General features: G+C 51.8%; 8 protein-coding genes across 8 annotated transcripts; 5 read left to right on the top strand and 3 right to left on the bottom strand.

Annotated features, from left to right (window-relative positions):
• The first annotated feature begins 325 nt into the window (after nucleotides 1-325).
• PSV08DRAFT_400452 (uncharacterized protein) lies at nucleotides 326-3,082 on the top strand. Its single transcript, XM_014223969.2, has 5 exons — nucleotides 326-554; nucleotides 610-742; nucleotides 795-1,079; nucleotides 1,142-1,901; nucleotides 1,948-3,082. Exons 1-5 carry the CDS (start codon nucleotides 481-483, stop codon nucleotides 2,949-2,951), a joined length of 2,256 nt encoding a protein of 751 aa, XP_014079444.1. The 5' UTR covers nucleotides 326-480; the 3' UTR covers nucleotides 2,952-3,082.
• Nucleotides 3,083-4,050: 968 nt separating this feature from the next.
• PSV08DRAFT_369677 (uncharacterized protein) lies at nucleotides 4,051-6,014 on the bottom strand (the record flags this gene model as incomplete). The annotated part of the gene is made up of 2 exons (XM_014223968.1): nucleotides 4,051-4,200; nucleotides 4,263-6,014. 2 exons carry the CDS (start codon nucleotides 6,012-6,014, stop codon nucleotides 4,051-4,053), a joined length of 1,902 nt encoding a protein of 633 aa, XP_014079443.1.
• Nucleotides 6,015-6,638: 624 nt separating this feature from the next.
• Nucleotides 6,639-8,563, top strand: PSV08DRAFT_198812 (Alpha/Beta hydrolase protein). The gene is made up of 2 exons (XM_014223967.1): nucleotides 6,639-6,977; nucleotides 7,255-8,563. The coding sequence occupies exons 1-2, from the start codon at nucleotides 6,802-6,804 to the stop codon at nucleotides 8,456-8,458; spliced, it is 1,380 nt and encodes a 459-aa protein (XP_014079442.1). The 5' UTR covers nucleotides 6,639-6,801; the 3' UTR covers nucleotides 8,459-8,563.
• Nucleotides 8,564-8,866: 303 nt separating this feature from the next.
• On the bottom strand, nucleotides 8,867-11,523 carry PSV08DRAFT_387399 (P-loop containing nucleoside triphosphate hydrolase protein; the record flags this gene model as incomplete). The annotated part of the gene is made up of 3 exons (XM_014223966.1): nucleotides 8,867-9,075; nucleotides 9,148-11,241; nucleotides 11,295-11,523. The coding sequence occupies 3 exons, from the start codon at nucleotides 11,521-11,523 to the stop codon at nucleotides 8,867-8,869; spliced, it is 2,532 nt and encodes an 843-aa protein (XP_014079441.1).
• A 495-nt stretch (nucleotides 11,524-12,018) lies between these two features.
• PSV08DRAFT_400449 (Tim17/Tim22/Tim23/Pmp24 family-domain-containing protein) lies at nucleotides 12,019-12,970 on the top strand. Its single transcript, XM_014223965.2, has 3 exons — nucleotides 12,019-12,178; nucleotides 12,231-12,266; nucleotides 12,315-12,970. The coding sequence occupies exons 1-3, from the start codon at nucleotides 12,110-12,112 to the stop codon at nucleotides 12,699-12,701; spliced, it is 492 nt and encodes a 163-aa protein (XP_014079440.1). The 5' UTR covers nucleotides 12,019-12,109; the 3' UTR covers nucleotides 12,702-12,970.
• A 308-nt stretch (nucleotides 12,971-13,278) lies between these two features.
• Nucleotides 13,279-14,822, top strand: PSV08DRAFT_282532 (uncharacterized protein). Its single transcript, XM_014223964.1, has one exon. It carries the CDS (start codon nucleotides 13,435-13,437, stop codon nucleotides 14,644-14,646), a length of 1,212 nt encoding a protein of 403 aa, XP_014079439.1. The 5' UTR covers nucleotides 13,279-13,434; the 3' UTR covers nucleotides 14,647-14,822.
• Nucleotides 14,823-15,180: 358 nt separating this feature from the next.
• PSV08DRAFT_245633 (uncharacterized protein) lies at nucleotides 15,181-15,954 on the top strand (the record flags this gene model as incomplete). Its single annotated transcript, XM_014223963.1, has 1 exon — nucleotides 15,181-15,954. The coding sequence occupies one exon, from the start codon at nucleotides 15,181-15,183 to the stop codon at nucleotides 15,952-15,954; it is 774 nt and encodes a 257-aa protein (XP_014079438.1).
• Nucleotides 15,955-16,103: 149 nt separating this feature from the next.
• On the bottom strand, nucleotides 16,104-18,902 carry PSV08DRAFT_400447 (cation transport protein-domain-containing protein). The gene is made up of 10 exons (XM_066093591.1): nucleotides 18,750-18,902; nucleotides 18,547-18,667; nucleotides 18,439-18,468; nucleotides 18,332-18,350; nucleotides 18,019-18,289; nucleotides 17,941-17,967; nucleotides 17,627-17,887; nucleotides 17,460-17,574; nucleotides 16,688-17,405; nucleotides 16,104-16,623 (listed from the first exon to the last, which is right to left on the bottom strand). The coding sequence occupies exons 1-10, from the start codon at nucleotides 18,784-18,786 to the stop codon at nucleotides 16,276-16,278; spliced, it is 1,947 nt and encodes a 648-aa protein (XP_065949434.1). The 5' UTR covers nucleotides 18,787-18,902; the 3' UTR covers nucleotides 16,104-16,275.
• Between the last annotated feature and the right edge of the window lie 229 nt (nucleotides 18,903-19,131).

Below are 19,131 nucleotides of genomic sequence, written 5' to 3'. Positions count from 1 at the left end.
TGACGGGGAAGCGGGGCGGAGTCGGGGCGGAGCGCGTTGACCCGTGGGCGAGGGGCGGAGACGAGTGAATTGGAGCAGCGGAGAGATTGTTGCTGCGTATGTGGCTAGAGTAGACACCGAAGAAGGGCGGGCGGCGGGAGTTTAAGGGCGAGAGCGGCGGGCGTGGGTGAGGCACAGGGCAGCGGTGGTGTTTGGGACGGCCAGGGTTGCAGGCATAGGTCTCATCGCTGTGGATGCGGCTCGTGGGCCTCCGCCACAGGGCGTCATCAGCCAAGCACTCCCGCCTCGGACCTCAGCCTGCTACCTGACCACGCCCATGACCACCACAGGCGCCGCGCCACAACCCTCCTACGCCCAATTCACCGTCAACAGAGGCTGCTGCATCAGCGTCCCCTACTCGATTGCTACCGCGACCCGACAAAGAAAATAACAGGAAAATAAATCCGCCGCTGGCAACGCAGCAGCTGCATCACCAACACCATGGCGGGCTGGTTCGGGTCCTCAGCCAACGGCGCGCTCGACGAGCAGATTGAGCGCGCAACCTCTTCAAGCTTGTATGCATGGCCTGCCTTTCGCCTAGCCCTTGTGTCGTCTGCTAACACATGGCAGAGAGGATATGCCACTCAATCTTGAGATATCCGACGTGATTCGGTCCAAGACAGTGCAGCCTAAAGACGCCATGCGCTCACTGAAGAAGAGGATAGGGCACAAGAACCCCAACGTCCAGCTCGCAGCTTTGAATGTACATCGAACCCCTCCTGCTATGCGACCCGTGTTTGCTGACCCTCTTCCAGCTCACAGACACGTGCGTGAAGAACGGCGGCGCTCACTTCATCCAAGAGATAGCTTCTCGCGAGTTCCTGGACAACATGACTTCCCTCCTCAAGGCACCCCCTTCCGTCGCACCCAACCACGATGTCAAGAACAAGATGCTCCAGCTGATACAGTCCTGGGCAATAGCTGCAGAAGGGCGCACAAACCTGGGCTACATCAACGAAGTGTACCAGAGCCTACAGCGCGAAGGCTACCACTTCCCTCCTAAAGAGAACATTACCGGAAGTATGCTCGATAGCAGCGCGGTAAGCTTTCTTGCCACATGCCAGCCGTTCGCCCTAGTACTAATCTATCTTGCTTGCTGCAGCCCCCAGAGTGGACCGACTCGGACGTCTGTATGCGATGCCGCACCGCCTTCACTTTCACCAACCGAAAGCACCACTGCCGAAACTGCGGAAATGTCTTCTGCGGCGCATGCTCGAGCAAGAACATCCCCCTACCGCACCTCGGCATCATGGACCCTGTGCGCGTCGACGATGGCTGCCATGCCAAGCTCACCGAGAAGTCTAGAGGGACACACCTTCCCAGAGTGTTCGATGCCCACAGGCCCCAGAAAACATTGTATCAGGGCTCGATGGAACCGCGAAACGCCCGTATAGAAGACAGCTTTGATGCGGATCTTAAGCGAGCCCTGGAGATGAGTCTCGATGAGGCCAAGGGAAACAGTTCTTCTGGCTTCGTGTCCCAGTCACAACTATCACAATCCAACTCTACAAACGCAACTTCCAAGAAGCAGCCTGAGGAGGAGGAGGACGCTGATCTGGCCGCTGCTATTGCGGCCTCATTGGCTGACATGGAAGAACAGAAGAGGAAGTACTCCACAACCTTCCGAGAGCAGGCTTCCAACGCCGATTCATCAACCCCCTTTGTCGCACCCAAGAACGACTACGAATTGACGCCTGTTGAAGCTGAGAATATCAACTTATTTTCCACTTTAGTCGACCGCCTACAACATCAGCCCCCTGGCACAATCCTCCGTGAGCCGCAGATACAAGAGTTATACGAGAGCATTGGCAAACTGAGGCCGAAGCTTGCGCGTACCTATGGCGAGACTATGAGCAAGCATGGTATGTACTGTTCAACTATCACAAGACTGCGCACTGACAATTATAGATACGCTACTTGATCTGCATGCCAAGCTCTCCACCGTTGTTCGTTACTATGATCGCATGCTTGAGGAAAGATTGTCGAGCACATACAACCAAGCCAACACCATGTATGGACTTCCTCCGTCTGCCCAACGGCCAGGGTCAAATCTCTATCCTAGTATACAGTCAGGCGCACCAGATGCTACTAGTGAAAATTACTACACGGGAAATGCACCCCCTTCGAGCGCGTATGGACAGCCTCAGTCACAGTATGGTGGAGGCTACCAGCCCCAACAACAGCCCTATCCTCAGTTCGACAAACGGCCCGCATCCTATGCCCCGCCTAATGAACAGTATCAACAACCATCACAACCATATCCGAACCTGGCCCAGCGACCGCCAAGCACATCTTACCAACAACCTTCGTCACCACAGCTACAACGTCAAATGTCGAACCAGCAATATCCTTCTCAAGCGCCACCATCGGGAGTATCAGATGCAGATAGTGCCAGCTACTACTATGGAGAAAGCAATACGGCACAGCCTTCGCAGCCACCCATGCAACGGACGCAAAGTTATGGCTCTCAGCCTTCACAGCAACAACCTCCTTCTCCCCAAGCTTATGCTCGGGCACCGCCACAGCAGACACCCATTTCACCGCCTTCGCAGCCCGCTACTGCCTGGCAAAACCCACCATATCCTCAACAGGATCAGCCTCCAAATTGGCAACAAAATCAGAACCAGAACCAAGCCCCACCACAGCAAGGTCCACCGCAGCAAGGTCTTCAACAGCAAGCCCCTGCTCAACAGCAACCACAGGCTCCTCAGCAACAGCAACCACCCCAACCGCAGTACTGGCAACAGCAACAACATCAAGCACCGCACCAGCAACAGCCGCAAACGTCTGGATGGCAGCCAGCACCGTATGCGACTGGAGGCTACGGGCCCGAGAGTTTCCCCTCTGCACCTCAGAACCAGCTCCCTGCACAGCAAGCAAAGGTGGCTGATGAGCCTCTGATTGATTTGTAACTGTTAAGAGAGTGACTAGGTATGGGAGAGTTTTTTAAGCAAGAGAGAGAGAAAGAGAGAGTACTTTTAGGAACGCTCGTAGCGGGGCACTCTTGCTTGTCATGCTGAAATATGGAACACTTTTGAAAACAACCGTCTTTTGTTGGTGATGCATATGTCTTGCTCTTGTTGGTGTCTTGAAACTGGCTTGGCCTTGACCCAGATAGGCCTGAGGTATAGCTACGATGAAGATTGACTGGGTAAAGGACAAATGGGTGCATGTCCACGGACAAGGGAGTTTGTGACTAATGATAGGATTGAACATCAAGTCAAAAGTATTCAGTCCGCTCTTCACACGTGTTACTTCTTTTGCTTTTTTATTGTGATTCCGAGTCTCACCTTATTCATTATATCAAAGGGAGCGAATTTTCTTCTTGAAAATCATCGTCTCAATTCATCTCTATTACAATCATGAAAATAAAAAAAATGTCTCCCGCTTTTAAAATTTCCGGTTGCGTTTTCTTTGTTTACTCCCACAACACCAACAAGCAATGTGTTCTCTTGAATACAACCCCAGAGAATCGCCCCCCAAAAAAAGTTTCCGCTTTGAGAACAAAAACAATGCAAGCAAAAAGTGTAAGAATGTATGTATCGAATGAAGAATGAAGAAGAAAAAAACGAAGGGTATATATTTCGCCATATTCGGGAAGAGTGTTAGCAATGGTTGTGATAAGAGTTAAAAGGCGGTAATTGCTCCAAAGTGTCCTAAACGCCGGAAGTCGGGAAATCAAAACACCTTACCAGAGGCTGGGATGGTAGAATGTATACTTGTCTGATATGGCGCCGTCGACTCGTAATCTTGTTTCTTCTTCGTCCTACATGACATTGTGGTCATGTCTGGTCATTGGCGGAGTGTGCGTCGAGAAAGGGACGCATCCGCGAGGCTGCAGTCTTCTCGCTTGAGGTACTTGTCGTAGGAGGGGGGATCGGTGCATAGTGGGTGCGGAGAGGAACAAACTCGGCACGGCGACCTTTTGCTCGCCCAAAAGTGTAAACTCGGTGACGTGAAAAGGAGGAAGGCGTCGAAGATGGCCATGGAAATGAGCAAGCTGCCGCCTGCTCATACGTACTCTGGCCAGTAGTTGTATGGCATGATGCTGGGGCCGGTCCATTTCTCGCCATAGGGATTGGTGCGCTTGCCGGCAATGAAACCGTCATGTGCGTGTTCGAGAACTGAAAGCCAGGATGAGGGCTCAGGGTGTTTCATCCACTGTAAAGATCATGTCAGTCTTGGTCTTTGTTGATGCTGGCAATGCGGATGAAGATACTCACCTGGTTGTGGATATGATAAGTCCATGCACCACGGAAAAAGTTCTCAAGGGTGCGGTTGTTTGGTGGGAACTTGTCTTCCTTGAGGACATAGTCGGAAATGACACCAGCCTTGCGGAGCTCAGCTTCCTCGTCGAGCGTAGCTTGGAATGAATCATGGTGTCCCGGTTTGTCGCCGTTGCTAGGAGTCTGCGCTGCTGAAGACGCTGGTACATTGTCTTGGTCACGCTTTTCGTTCTGAGTACTGGAACTCAGCTCCTTGCGCTGCGCATCTTTGAGATCAATGCGGTCCAACTGTGGCCCGTCGTAGCTCTCCCATTCATCGCGGATTCCACTAATCTTGCCCTTGAACACAGCGCTGTAATCACGAATGCATGGAACGGTGCATCGGCCCTCGCGGTCCCAGTTGAATTCCGTCCAGATGGGATCGAATGCGGCAGTCTCGAACATTTTGAATTCCTGATCACGTCCGTCTTTCCAAGCCATGCGACCAAGGACACGGGGGTGGAAGTTGACACCCATGCGAATACCACCGTAAAGCAGATAGGAAGAAAGCGAGGAGTTTGCAGAAAGGGACATGATGGCCGTGTTGTAATCGCCTGGGTGGGGGTGAGCAGCCCATCGCTCAGCAAAAGCGTGTTCCTTGGGCAAAAGGAGCGGACGCATATCCCTGAGCATGAGTACATCCATGTCGAAGTAGGCACCGCCGTAGATGTGCAAGACAATGAAGCGGACTGCGTCAGAGACGGCGACGGGGAGGAAGGTCATTTGCTTCTGGGTCAGTACGAGCCACTGCTGTCCCTGCTTGTCTTCAACAATGTTCTCGGCCACGTCCCTCTCGCCCTTTGCGTTGGGCAGTCCAGGCTTGCTGTAGTAGTTGAAGCCGTTCTTGTTTTCCTTGTCGGTAGCCAGAGGAATGCGGCTAGGGAAGTTCCAGGCCTTGACAACAATGTCACCTCTTTCTACCAGGGGCAAGAAACGGGCGAAGAGAGCGTCCTTGTTGAGCATGTTGTAAACAGCCTTGGGGTTGCGGTCGCTGTCAAGCCACAGCCACAAACGAGAGCAAGCGAGATTCTGGGTGTACAAGTAACTCTTGATGAAGACCTCAACTCGCCAAGTAGCTGGACCGGTCCAGTAGACGTGGTATGGGATGATTGGGCCGGGGCAGGTTCCAATGTTGGTGCCATTAGCAGCGACCGCGTCCTTTACGGGGGTGTATTTGTCCAGTGTGTTTCCGTGGCCGTCTGCGTTTATAAAGTCTGCTTTGCGGGGGTCTTGGGCACTTGCACGGTCGGCGGCAGCAGGCAGGCTGTAGTAGCGATCCTCTCCCTCTGCAAAGAACTTTAGGCAATCAAACGGCTTCCTCATCTTCTCGATGCCAGCATATGTGCCCCTGCACTCTTCAATCAACATGTCGATGTCGGCCTCGGTGTCGACGTGGGGGCGAGGACCCAGGTAGTCGTCCTTGTTCTTGACGGCGGTAATGGGGCGGTTGAAGACATTGGCGTGCGGGTTGATTGTGACGGTCTTGGTGGTGCCGGCAAATTTGACCTTGACGCCGGAGCGGGTGGTCTCGATCAGCTCTGTCGGTCCAGCCTTGTCGAGGAAGGCGGGAATGCCAATCTTGCCCTTTGCCGCGACCGAGGGGTCGCTGACAAAAGAAATGAGGCCGTATATGGCTCCGTAGAGCAGTGCAGCCAGCGCCAGGTTCTTGAGCAGCGTCAAGGTTGCGCGGAGCCTAGATACTTGAGCCATATCGACAGGCCGGCAGGCAACGACCTGTGTGTAGAGTGGGCAGGTGGTTGTGCAGGGCGGCCAATGTAGGTACGGCGTTGGAGCAGGCCGGGAGGTTTGGCGACTTGCGGACAGCGGTGCAAGTGGTAAAAGGATCGTATGGGCGGTCAGAGGGTGGTGGTGTTAAGGGGACGCGCTGGGTGGAGTGGCTAGGAAAGGGTATGCCTGAACCACGGGTGGAGTCGCACAGGCACAGGGTCCACTCTGCGGGATATTATAGTGCTATCGACGAGTGCGCATATGGCTATGGACGCAAGGGATCGAGGGACAGCAGGGAGAGGCACAAGCACAAGGGAGAGCGAGGCAGCGAGGCAGCGAGGCCGATGGCGGCGGGCGCGGGCAGGCTGAGGGGTTGTTTTTGGAGAAAGCACAATGGGTAGGGGCAGTGCAGTGCAGTGCAGCGCAGTGCAGCCAGCTGAACTCAGTAATTTGGCTGCACGACGCGCGCCACATTCTGCCCCCGCCCACGCCTTCCCCTGAACAAGCCCGGGTTGCGACAATCAATGGCCAACGCCCGGCCAGGCCCATTTTGCCGCCAACATCGCACTCTTCGAATCGCATCCCGCCCCGCCTGCTTGTTTTCTCACGATTGCGACCGCTCTTTTTGCCGCCCCCAAAGGCCGCAGTTTGCATGTGTCAGCCCTTGCCAGCCAGCCAGCTGCCTTTCACCAACACCCTCCCGCCCACAGCCAATACCCTCCCGCCCATCGCCTGACCGCTGCCACCCTCGCTTGTGTGCCCACCTTTGATGCCGCTACGCATCTGTCAAAAGGCTGCCTCTGCTCTGCGACCCCCGCGACTACGGCCCGCCTACTACGCGCGTCTGGGCGCCCCTAAGCCCCGGCCATTCTCAGCAGCGTCAGCGCCCGCGCCACACGAACAGATTCATGTCCCTTGTCGGTCCAACGGCATCGTGACGGTTGAGTGAGTCTCCTCTCCCGTCTTGTCTTCCCGCACATGACGTTGTTCTGCCGTTGCATCTTGTTTGTCTTGACCATGCATGGTCGCAGATAGGCCTCCCTCATGTGCAATGACCTCACGCCCGCCTATTAGCCCTGGTCGCTCTTCCGCCTTGCCCACTACTACCCCAATCCCACTTGCTGCACTTTCTCCACATTCTCACTCCATGTCAAGCCACTAGAATTCTGCACCAGAATCCCTCGTCTCCTCATTCGCCTACTCAACTAACTCGCCCTTGTAGCGTTTTCCGCGCCCCCAAGCCTGCTGCACCCATCTTGATCTATCTTCCTCCTGGTCCTGTACTACCACAGTCTGAAGAAGATGAACACCGCTTCATCACAACATTAGCCGCTGCAAGCGCGGCAACTGTCGTCCGCATCAACTACCGTGCTTCATCAGTACACCAGTATCCCACGCCATGCCACGATGTATTGGCCGGCTACGACTGGGTGCGCGAGCATCTGCTTGTTGATGCATTCAACCGGCCTTACCTAGCTCGTCTTGGCGTATGTGGAGAACTCGTCGGGGGCTCTCTGGCTACGATGCTGGCCTTGACCGAGTGCCATGCTGGAGAGAGCCGGATCGGTGCCGCGGCCGTGAACAACCCCCTCATCGACTGGGTGTTTCCGGACGAGCTCCCTGTCGTGCACCCCGAGGACCTCCAAGAACCTATACACGGTGACGAAACGGCGCTCCCTGCCGACGAGGACTTGGCCGGTTCATTGGCACTGCAGGAAGCCACTCATAATATCCTCAAGTCCGAACGCAAGTCCCGCAAGCGGCCTTGGTCAAAGGCCCACCAACTTTCTTCCTGGCAAGCCCACGGCGACAATACCGTCATACCCACCCTGACTCTGTCGGGAGAGCGCGATGTCCTCTTCAGAAGCCCAGATGACTATTTTGATCGCTTCGCTTCTCCCATCCATTTCTTCCGTTCCCCCCATGCCCAATTGATCTATCCACAACCAGATCACATCTTTGCGTCGCAGCAACCTGACGAGATTCTGGACATGGAGGCTCAGATGGCCCTCAACCACTATGCCACCTTTGAGGAAAAGGCCAAACCCCCGCAGCCGTTGCCGTATCTGAGCCGGTGTCGTGCATACGCCCGCAACTATCCCCAAGCTGGCATTCGTCTAACCCTCCCAGTCTGGAACATCACCACTGGCTTGCAAAGTCCACTGTCGGATAGCTCGCTCGAGCTGGCAAAAATGGTACGTCGAAGCATCGCTCGTCAGACTATGAAAGCGCATACAGGGCGATCGCGATGGTTTGATGCAGCCGAGAAGAAGCACTACGAAGAGTATGCCCACGGCCGCGTCCAGGTGAACTCGCATTGGGGACTCGGCCTGTGGAGTCAGCAGGATGAGAATCCAGCGTGGAAATCACGCGTCGAGGAGGTGGGAACTTGGATGAAGCAGCGGCTGGATCCGGGCTTTACATGATGATGGTGACAACGTATCCCACGTGCTTTGTGTATGAGTAAGACGGGGGTTTTGTTTGAGCCTGAGATTCTAATCTAGTCTTACAATCCATTATGGTCATCAAATCAAGAGAAGGAGAGCTGACAACCCATACTAATCTCGTATTGTGTAATTTCTTTGCCCCCTTGGCGCTTATCATGACACAGTCGAGAAATCCACGCAATTCACGGCCCAGACTGCTCGATCCGTTGCGGCGTTGACGCGTCTGAGCCACTCTGTCATTCTCTTCTTCTCCTCCATTTGCCCACGGCCTAACCTTGCAAACTAATTTGCGCTACTCAGCTATCTCCTTCGCCCTTTCAGTAGCATACGACAATGCAACCTTGTACAGGTGAAAGACACGTACTCATGTAGACGAGACGCACAACACTACGCCGTATCTTCAACACCTTCCATCTTCTCCTCAACTGGCACACCACCACTACCACCGCTGCCGCCTTTGTTGCCGCCGTACCTGTGCTGAAGATCCCGAAGGATCTCCTGACCCTTAACTAGTGCTTTGCGCTGCGCCTGCAGGTCCATGCGCTGCTTGTAGCGATCGGTCGGTTCAGCAAGGAGGTGAATTGCATCTTGATAGCCTGTTGCACACAAAGTTAGCTTTTTGCCGTACTGAATGGTGCTTTGCGAATGCATAACTAAAGTTGTCTTACCTTCAGCGTCGTTCCGTATGCCCAGTCCGTTCTCCAGCTCATCACGGAGCTGCGTACACAGTTCTTTGTGGAACTTGGACTCGATACGCATGCAGACGGCATCGTGGAAGCGGCGAGCGGCGAGCATGTAGTACGTGGTCACCTGTGCGATAACGCCAATCTCGCGGGCATAAGGCTCGTGTGCTAGAATAGGCATCGAGGTCTTCTTGACTCGCTCTTCTTCGGCGGGCGTGAACGGCTTCTTTGTGCGTTGCTCCTTCTGCCGCTTGTACAACGCAAGTCGGGTCTGGAGACGGTGTTGCTGGTAATACTCGAGCATTGCCGTCTTCTCACGTTCGAAGAGATCCTCGTGGAATATGTACGGGCCCTGGTTTTCGTCGTTGAGGCTATCGCGCGCCAGGTCGTAACTGGGCAGGATTAGTTTCTGAAGGATCTCCCATGCCTTGTCGTAGAACATGGATCCTTTGCGACTCTCAAAGTGCTTGTCGAACAATGCTTGCATCTGTTTGTGAACTTGCTCCTGGAGACTGCGCAAAAAATGGTGTAGCGGCTCGTCCCAGTGTTGAATCGCTGTCAACATCATAGTGTCAATGACACGCGGCTCAATCTGACCAGGAACCTTTGACTGCGAATTCTCTGCCAAGAATTCTCGAACTGTGTCAAGCTCGAACGTTTTCTTCAGATGCCTGAAGTCTGTAGAGTCTGGGCCCTCCTGACAGCTCGGCATTTTGGCTGGTGAGGCTGTCGCCATTGAGTTAATCTTTCGCTTCTTCTTTGGAGACTTGCCGGATGCATCGCTGTCAGTGGAGTTTTCGCCATTGTCTTCTTCATCAGATAGCGCAATGGGCACCTTCGCCGAGGCACCAGGGAGTGCTGCCTGGACGTCAAGATAGACAGATTCATCATCAACTCCACGAAGCTTCATCCCTGGCTTCATACTTTCTAGATTACTAAAGAAAGTCTTCTGGAGAGCCTTCCAGTTGTTCCTCCATTCTTTATGTGGAAACTCAGCTTTGATCTCTCTGCGTACCTCCTGGGAGAAGTTGAGGATAATGTCCGACATAATCCGAGATGCGTTGTGGGTTGGTGGCTCTGGAAATTGCTCAAGATCTTGCTCTACACAAGAAAGACGAAGCAAAATATGCTCATCGATAGTTGGCAGCTGCTTGATCATCTGTTCCGCGAGCGTTTTAGAAAGAAACGCTTGGAGATTTAGTGTGCCAAAGTAGTCTGCGTACGACTTAAAGGCATCACGCCAAGTTGTATCTTCGCGAAAGAAGCTCTCCTCTTGTATACGGGCTTCTCTATGGCTGATTCCACGATTGATTTCATCTTGGCCAGGATTCTTGACAACAAAATACCCATAACCTAGAGCGAATCTCTTTCTATCAAAAATCTCTCTGATTTTATCGTGACGCGACCCTGCTGGTAGCCGATCAGGCTTAGTGAGAACACCAATGCATCTGTCAGTTGCACCCAAGTCTCTTGCAATACCACCAGCGCTTGAGTTGGCAATATCGGTCTCAAGAGAGCAGCATAGGAGGATAAGAGCTTCACGATCGCGAACGTATTCTTTGACTAGATCACGTACAAACTTGACAAGAAATTTCTTATCCTCCGTTTCTGCTTGACCAATGATGCCAGGCAAATCGTAGAAGCTTAGTGCTGACAGTCCCGGCTGGCTGATTGAGATGTCGACAATGTTTGGGCTGAACTCGCACCTATGATTCTCTCCAAGGTGGAGGGATGAATTCAGAAACTCCTGGTAGTCGACCAGAGGACTGATGGTTGCGAGTTGCGCGCGACCAATGATATGCTCCAGCTCTTCCGGGTTGTCCGTAGTTGCGAACGGTACGAGTTGAGGCTGCGGCAGCTCGCACCAACCACGAAACCGTCTCTCATTTCCTCGGCCAGGTCTGTTTTCATAGCTGAAGTTGCGGCGAAGGCTCACGCTTGCGCTCCAACTAGCGTGGGGATCTTCCGAGGGCTCTAGCTTGATATACAAAGGGCATCGAGTGCATGTGTCGTCAGACCTAGGAGTCTTGATGCCCGATATCGCCTCAATAACCGATGACTTTCCTGCAGACTGTTCACCTTTGGTTAAATGTCAGTGAAATCATATGCGCCAATTCGTTAGGTAACGTTACCCAAAACAACGCATTTTGGCAGAGGAATATTCATCTGCTGTAATCCGAGACTTTCGAGTCGGTTGATTGTCGAAATAACTTCCTTCATGTGCAGTCCCAGCAGATCTACCTGGGGTGTCTCGGAAGAACTCGTTTGGTGATTACCTCGGATTGGTAGATCATTCGGCTCAAGACCCTCCCTGGACAGAGTGACCCCATCTTGCTTGCCACTTTTTGTAATGACCGCCATCTTGGCAAAGATTTAGAGGATGAGCAGACGACAAAAGTAGCGAGAAGGTAAGTGCGTAGGTTCAGTTGGACTTATAAGAGTGTGAAAGTTTGTGCCAAGACCCTGCGTTTGCTGAGCAGCTCAAGTTAACGCAAAGTTTGGGCGCGCAGGACACAAAGCAAAGTGAAAGTGAAAAGTGAAAACGAGACAGCAGGGCAGAGTGACATGACAATCCGGTGAGAGGTTGCTCTAGCAATTGCGTAGGCAGTGCCCGAACATGCCATGTCACTTTCCATCCTATATTGAATGCACGCATGATTATGTCATATAGATGGTGTCCAAGGCTGAGGATAAGTGGTGTTCAAGACTGAGGACAAGTGGTGCTCAGATATTGAGGAAAGATGGAGTGGAAGGTTGGCACAGGACGTTGTAGGTGAAGGGCAGCTCCGAGGTTTCGCCGCTAGCGCCAATCCGGCCAGGGTCCTTGAGAGAAAAACGTCGAAGCACATCGTCACCAGTGGCTACCATCTTACCTTAAGTTCGCCAGCACTCTTTCTACACCCGCTTCTCGGCCCCGCCACCACTCTTGCTGCAGTAATAATACAAAATGGATCATTCACGCGATCCTTGTCCGTGGGTCATTCTTAATGACTTTGGCGGTGCTTTCGCCATGGGTGTATGTCGTGCCAGACGCAGCATGTACAGCGCATATACTAACCGGATATCAGGCGGTTGGAGGAGCAGTATGGCATGGTGTGAAAGGCGTAAGTATCATGATCAGCCCTAGAATGACGTGCTAACAAAGGGCCCAGTTCCGCAATTCACCCTACGGCGAGCGACGCATAGGCGCCATCACAGCGATCAAAGCCCGCGCACCAGTCCTCGGCGGCAATTTTGGTGTCTGGGGAGGTCTGTTCAACACATATGACTGCGCCGTCAAGGGAATTCGGAAGAAGGAGGACCCGTGGAATGCCATCATCGCTGGTTTCTTCACGGGTGGATCGCTTGCGGTGCGAGGAGGCTACAAATCGATGCGCAACGGCGCGATATCATGTGCCATCCTATTAGCAGTCATTGAGGGCGTCTCAATTGGTTTCAACCGTATGATGGCAGACAACACAAGGCTTGACGCTCCCCCACCACCACCAAGCGACGCTGGAGCATCACCCGGTAGCAGTGGCATGGCTGTAGCTGCGTAGGGGATGCCATTTCATGATTACGTTTTTTGAAGCACGGCTTGATTCGTTGGGAAAAAAAGGAGGCAGTATGACGGGTGGGCGGGCGGTGTTTATGGGATTTTTTGGCATATACCGCAGTCAGGTTCGGCAGCGGGCGGCGTTCACACTCTCCTCAGCTTTGTGCTATATATCTGTATCATACACGCGACACGATTGTACAACATCTGGAGTCATCTCTATGGAAACATGAAGTGTTCAGGAATTCAGAAGACAACAAATGTTTCTTCTCAACCTGCCAGACCATGAGTGGCCCATCCAGCATTATGCCCCGAACTTAGCGTATCAAACTTGAATGCTAAGCGCGGCCCGATAATTCCAATGACATCATTGGTCCGCTGCCACATGGCTTCAACCATGAGAAGCCATAGCGGATACTGCACGTATCAGTATTTTATTCCTTCAATATCTCATGTCGCTCAAGCTGGAGGTGCCGCACAAGGATGCTGCTGGACTGATTTGGCTAGCCGTTTCTAGATGCTAGCGCCTGCGAGTCAGCCACGCACCTACCGCCTTTCACCTCTACTATTTCAAGTTGGCGCCCCGAGCCTTACCGTCTGCATCATCACCATGCCATCTATATGCAGAATAATATTGCCCTACGAACTCTTCGGACTGCCCAACATTAAAGCTTCGCCTACAACACATCGGCTCAATCTGCAATACGTATTAAGTTTAACTCTTCATTGGTGTGACCATGGCACCATCTAAACCATCTAAACCATCAAGTTCTGTCACCTACAATATCCGATCCATCACCAAAAACTGGACAATTCATCGCGTCCATGAATGTTTGCCTAGAGCACTATGGCCCAACAAGCAATTCGAGGCAACGCAATGGGATATTGGCATTCTTACGCTCCTAAGTCAGATATCTGCCATACCGAATGCCACCATCCAGGACTTTCGAGCAAAGGCAAGGCGTGCAATCAAAGCACGACAAGAGCGAAATGGGACAGCAGCTGGAAAGGTGGGGTGGGTAAAAGTGACAGACCTCAAGGCAGTTTTGAAAGAGTATGAAAAAGAGATTGCAGAAGCAGATGCGGCAAAAAACGCTCAAGAAGAAGCCGAGCCATTAGGTAATACTCAAACAGAAGTCATAGAATTGCCTAAAACACCTGTCGCACCTGTTGTAGACTCGGAAGAAGAAGAGGAAGAACAAGGCTCTTCTGAACCTCTTCCAGGCGGGAAATATCAGTATCTCACTCATGTTCGCCCCCTAAAAGTCGATTTGAATCCTTCGGCATCTCCGCCAAAGAAGCCAGTTCAACCAAAAGCTACCCGAGGCAAGAAGCGCCAAGTGGAAGAAGAAGCTACGCTCGATCCCTCCACCATGGAGAGACCAAGTGTAGTACAACAAGATCCCGATCCCCGGGCACCGGATGACACCGGTTTTCTCTCTGACTTGGAGCCTGAGAATACGAAGCAAAAAGAGTGGAAGAAAAAGAGACTCTCTAGGCTTGAGCAGTATCCTGTCCGTATACCGCACTGGCAGCGCAATTTGGATGATGTTGCGGCCGGTCCTTTGCTTTTATCGAATGGTACTGGAGTAGCCAGTGGAGCTGTACACGAGGGTACACTTGTGAATGGGAGAGATAAGGATGAAGATATCGAGATGAAGCTAGATAATTTGCCTAGCATACCAATTAATGCGACAGTCAAAGAAAGAAAGGAGTTGGAGGAGTTGAGGCTTCGGATGGAACAGCGCATATGGAGGATCAAGGTGCTTCGAATAAAGGAAAGGGAAGGCCGCAGCAACGAGATTATCGGACGGGGCGAAGTTGTAGATGGTGACGTCAGCCAGGGAGAAGAAGGGGATGCAGAAGATGAAAATGATGATTCAGAAGAACATGACGAAAATGACACTCTTGGTGAAGGCAGAGTGTTGCGAAGCAGAAAAGCGAAGTAGACGTATAATTCACTGACGCTAAATACACCAGTAAAACATCATTCAAAGTTATTGCGGTGCTTCGTCATATCAGTGACCTATGTCTCACTAACTGAAATTCCATTCATCAAGTCATCGAGATTGAGAATGTGATCTGCCAGAGTGCATTGTAGCAGATGAAGTATGCCAGGGACAAGCAAAGAATCCATGATGCATCACCTTTGGCTTGCTCAATCAATTCTCTACCAGTAGACAATTCAGCTGTTGATATTCACACGATTTATTGAACCGTTTACAATGCTCCCACACTTTCACATTTTACTCGCTGTTAACTCACAAAACTGTACCACCTAAGTGTTCATTCACCACAAAACATTGTCTCACAGCATTATTCAACGAAAGAGTATATTACGACCGAATTTATTATTGATTCCATATTTTCCCGAGAGATCTCTACCATTTAACCAACAACTAGCAATCGTATAATAAACATCAACGCCACCAATTTGATCCAAATTTGAAACACATGTCTGATGTAAAAGAAAAGTAGCTGTTATGGGTATATCGTTGAAGATCAAGATCCCTGTGGGCTCTAGGAGACGCCCCAGTAAGACGTCTACTGGACAGAAACCCCCAGGCGAAGGCAGCAGCCGCAAACATGCAAATGACCATCGCGGTGGAGGCCCCCAATCTCCCTGCCCCTCACACAAACCTGAACCAAGACCCAGACTCTGTATCGCGCAACCCACACCCTACAACTACAACACTGTGGAACGAAGGCCTTCGACTGTGCTCTTAGACCCCCACGTAGCAACCCACACCATCACCACCCCAACCCCCTCCTCGCACCGCCACCGCCGCCGCAGTAGCATCTCCATCCACTCACCGCCCAGGAGTTCTCACGGCTACGTCGAAACCCGGCGCCACCGCCGCCGCTCCTCCCAAACCTCAACCCCTAGATCCCCCGTAAGCCCGCTCGGCACATCTCATTTCGAGTACCCTTCCCCGTGGTCGCGCCCACGACTGACCATCCAGCGCGATGAGTACGGATTCAGCATCCGCACGCCGTCTACGCCGGCTGGGCAGGCGAATGAGTATGGGATGAGTGCTCTGGCGCCGGTGAATTCGGACGAGTATAGCTATTTTGCGCCACAGGTGAGCAGTGCGCGGAAGGAGGAGGAAGGGGAGGGGAAGAGTGTGTGGACAGAGGATGATTTGCGGGGGTATTATAGTTATGGGGTGGGGAGTGTGGGGGCAGCGGCGGGGATGGGAGAGCAGCCTGGGAGAAGTGGACAGCCTAGGAGGGAGAGTAGGGTTAGGTTTGCTTAGGATATGTGGGTACTGAAGCATCGATTTGCGACGGAGGAGTTGGATAAATACGGTAAGTTGGCGAGTGGGGGTTTTTTTTCTGTTACAGTTGTTTTCATTCATAAACATCTATTATTTACTGTTGTTTTGCGGAAGAAAAGAAATGGATGAATGGCTGTTAAATTCTTGGTCTTTGTCGTGACGAGTTCTTCTGCAGAATTTCTACGTGATGGTATGCAAGCGTTATGTCCGTGGGTCTAAATCGATCTAACATCCAAGATGCAACATGGAAAGAAAACAAATATTGTTTTCTTTTTTTTTTCCCAGTGGGGAAGAGAAGATCTAGTTGAATTGCTGTGTCAGGCTTTTCATCAACCTCTTGCCCTTTTCGAATTTCTCTTCTTCCTTTCTGTCCGTTCCGTCGTTTGTGATAGTTCCTTGGGTGTCAAAATCCCGATATCTCTCCTGCTCGTCCTCGGTGACGAGGTCATTTGGGAGATTGATAGCACGATCGAGTGCGTAAGGCAGACCCCTGTGTCTTCCACGCAACATCATAGCGCAAATGACCAGTTTGCCAAATACGCTGAATTGACCGGATAGCGAAGCAAGGTTCGTAGGGTACCCCAAGGAAAGCCCAACGTTTCCGTATGCCGAGACGACTTCGAAAAATATCGAGAAAACTGAAAAGGCCTGTTGGTGCGCATGTTGAGTTAGCATCTTTCTTGTTGCTACGTAATCGAGAGGGGATACTTACCCAATCCTCACGACTCATGATTCTCTTGCTTTCAGAACAGCAAATACAAAAAACGCCCATGAAAATATACCACAGGTCGAAACTCAACTGGTTGCGCAGATGATTGAGCAGATAAGTTTTGCTGTCGGTATTATCATCGGGGCTCTCATCCGCTGCGTACAGTCCCACCGACTTGTCTTCGTAGCTTTCACTCATACGAATACCAATCGCAATGGGGTAGACGGAAATGTACATCATGACCAGCAGACTAAATTGTACGCCCGGGTTAACATTGGCGAGGTTAAATGTCGCAGTGCCCGTGTGGCGCGACGAAGCGGATTGAAACAAGGCGGCGAGAATGCGGGGGCCGGCGGGGAGGACGTTGACTTCGGTATTATCCAGGTCAAGAGTGACAATCAGGAGGGTATCGACAAAGTTCAAAAATATGAGGATAGCGGCGAGGATCCAGGTCGCAGTGCTGGGAAACAGCAGCGTGTAGCACCGGCGCGGATGGTCAAGCAGAAATCTCGAAGACTCTTTGGTTGAGGAATCGTTCGGGGAGATTTTCCATATGATCCAGATGACAAGGCGGAGGAAGCATGGATAAAATGTGTTGCCTGCGAAGGCGAGGAAAGACATGATCAGCATAGGCCAAGTTGCGTCGCGAAAAGAGATCATGCTGTCTGGGGTGAGGGCGAGACCCAAATTGTTGATCATGGTTTGCGACGAGTAGATGGCCCTATCGACTGTCATTATGCAATGTCATATCATCGTGAATCCAGCGCCTACATACCACCATGTCTTGTCTACACCCTGTGAGGCGAGGTACTCTTTGTACTTCAAAGGAGCAAGATGAATCCAAGGTATCAAGCAAATAACGCCAAATAACTGCAGACCGAAGAAGTATCCTAGGATCTTTAGTAAAGAAAATTTTCATCGTCTTCCCAGTCATGTACATACCGACAACAACTTTGAGGAGGACGCGCAAAGCGCGGTACTCGACACCGCCCAACTCTTCTGGACTCAGCGAAGTCAGATCGATTGACGGCTGCCTCGATTTTTCTTCACTACGGCGACCACTAGGTGTGCTTCCAAGGACGAATATGGATGAGACGGCGCGGTCTATCGAGGTTGCTTTGCTTATACTTCTTGTCTCAGATAGCCTGCGACGTAACCGGTTGTTGAACTCTCCAACGGGCTTGATCTGGTCATCGTCTTCATCTGCAATTCGAATGTTAACGACAAATCATTGCCATCAGTGTGTGTACACCTACCATCGGACATTGGGACTGAAGGCTGGGCTGTGTTCCTATCAGTTGTGCGATCGCAATAGTTTGTTGCAATCTACATACCACTCTCGCCTTCACGCGGTCCTGCGACGTGCAATGTGCCTTTCTCATTGACGGTGTAGCGAGGATCAGGGGCAAATGTAATATGATTATTGTTCGGGGTTTCATCTTTCTGCTGGTTGCCAGAAACTTCAGGCTTCATTTTGGAGACAGACCCGGCTGGGGGACCTCCCTCGAGGTCCCTCTTTTCAGAGACATCAGCAAGGACCTGAATCCGCGGATCGACGGAATGTCTAGAACTCTTTGGTCTTTTGTGTGCAGCAGCTATATGTATCTAAGTTTTGATCAGAGAGAGCATGATGCCGATCTAACTTACGAATTCCTTTAAGTTTTTGCTTGAACCATCGCAGCCTTACAATGACAACAACGATATTGATAAAGCCCAGATTAGTGATGATAGGTGTGATGTAGAACCAGACCTACTGATACGTCTTGAGCGCTTTGAGGTCAAAACTGAAGTAGTGTTAGCCTATAATGCTTCGCTAGTATGAATGCATGTGTGTCTGTCTATGCGCGTAAATGGGAACTCACGGATTCAGGCCCGAAGAAGTGGAAGCGCTAACTCCAAAGTAATACGCATCTATGGCCCTCATATTTCCGTAAGGATATACGATGATCATGGCCAGGATGCCAAAACTCAAAATGTACGCATCTGGATTGTGTTAGTGCGTGGGGTCTCTAGACCCGGCCAGACGGGACGGTCAATAGGGCAGGTTGCAGTAGGCAAAACTTACAGTGCAGTGTGATGAAGTTGATTGGAGGCTTCCACATGGTAAACTACCGGCCGCGTAATCGGAGGCGGCAGTATACAGGGCAGCAGTTGAGGGAATTTCGATGTAGCACGGCAGCAGCAGAATTAGTGCTGGCAGCGACACTAGGACAGGCAAAATGCCTCGTATAAGCTACGGGACAGCCCGTGTGATAGGAAATCCCGGCTCGAAATCAGAAACGTCGCTTTGGAGACTGTGTTTGGACGGACGTAGAATGGGAGGGGACGCAAAGAAAGCCACTCAAGCGGGGAGGAATATATAGTCGGGGTGCCCAAACAGGCGACAAGACACGACGGCAGTCCCGCTACTACTGATCATAAAAGCACGGCTACATTCTTCCATGAGG

The sequence above is a fragment of the Bipolaris maydis genome (genome assembly GCF_028858645.1).
Source record: "Bipolaris maydis strain C4 unplaced genomic scaffold PSV08scaffold_4, whole genome shotgun sequence".
In the NCBI taxonomy this organism is placed as follows: domain Eukaryota; kingdom Fungi; phylum Ascomycota; class Dothideomycetes; order Pleosporales; family Pleosporaceae; genus Bipolaris; species Bipolaris maydis.
This window is presented reverse-complemented; position numbering and strand designations above follow the sequence as displayed.

Excerpts from the sequence above, each read along its gene's own strand:
- PSV08DRAFT_198812 (XM_014223967.1), top strand. The coding sequence starts at position 6,802 with ATGCCGCTACGCATCTGTCAAAAGGCTGCCTCTGCTCTGCGACCCCCG. Across the intron at positions 6,978-7,254 it reads AACGGCATCGTGACGGTTGA|CGTTTTCCGCGCCCCCAAGC; the intron begins GTGAGTCTCCTC and ends TCGCCCTTGTAG.
- PSV08DRAFT_282532 (XM_014223964.1), top strand. The coding sequence starts at position 13,435 with ATGGCACCATCTAAACCATCTAAACCATCAAGTTCTGTCACCTACAAT.
- PSV08DRAFT_400447 (XM_066093591.1), bottom strand. The coding sequence starts at position 18,786 with ATGTGGAAGCCTCCAATCAACTTCATCACACTGCACT. Across the intron at positions 18,469-18,546 it reads ACTTCTTCGGGCCTGAATCC|TTTTGACCTCAAAGCGCTCA; the intron begins GTGAGTTCCCAT and ends ACACTACTTCAG. Across the intron at positions 17,575-17,626 it reads CCTCCTCAAAGTTGTTGTCG|GATACTTCTTCGGTCTGCAG; the intron begins GTATGTACATGA and ends TAAAGATCCTAG.
- PSV08DRAFT_400449 (XM_014223965.2), top strand. The coding sequence starts at position 12,110 with ATGGATCATTCACGCGATCCTTGTCCGTGGGTCATTCTTAATGACTTT. Across the intron at positions 12,179-12,230 it reads GCGGTGCTTTCGCCATGGGT|GCGGTTGGAGGAGCAGTATG; the intron begins GTATGTCGTGCC and ends ACCGGATATCAG. Across the intron at positions 12,267-12,314 it reads TATGGCATGGTGTGAAAGGC|TTCCGCAATTCACCCTACGG; the intron begins GTAAGTATCATG and ends CAAAGGGCCCAG.
- PSV08DRAFT_400452 (XM_014223969.2), top strand. The coding sequence starts at position 481 with ATGGCGGGCTGGTTCGGGTCCTCAGCCAACGGCGCGCTCGACGAGCAG. Across the intron at positions 743-794 it reads TCCAGCTCGCAGCTTTGAAT|CTCACAGACACGTGCGTGAA; the intron begins GTACATCGAACC and ends ACCCTCTTCCAG. Across the intron at positions 1,080-1,141 it reads GTATGCTCGATAGCAGCGCG|CCCCCAGAGTGGACCGACTC; the intron begins GTAAGCTTTCTT and ends TGCTTGCTGCAG.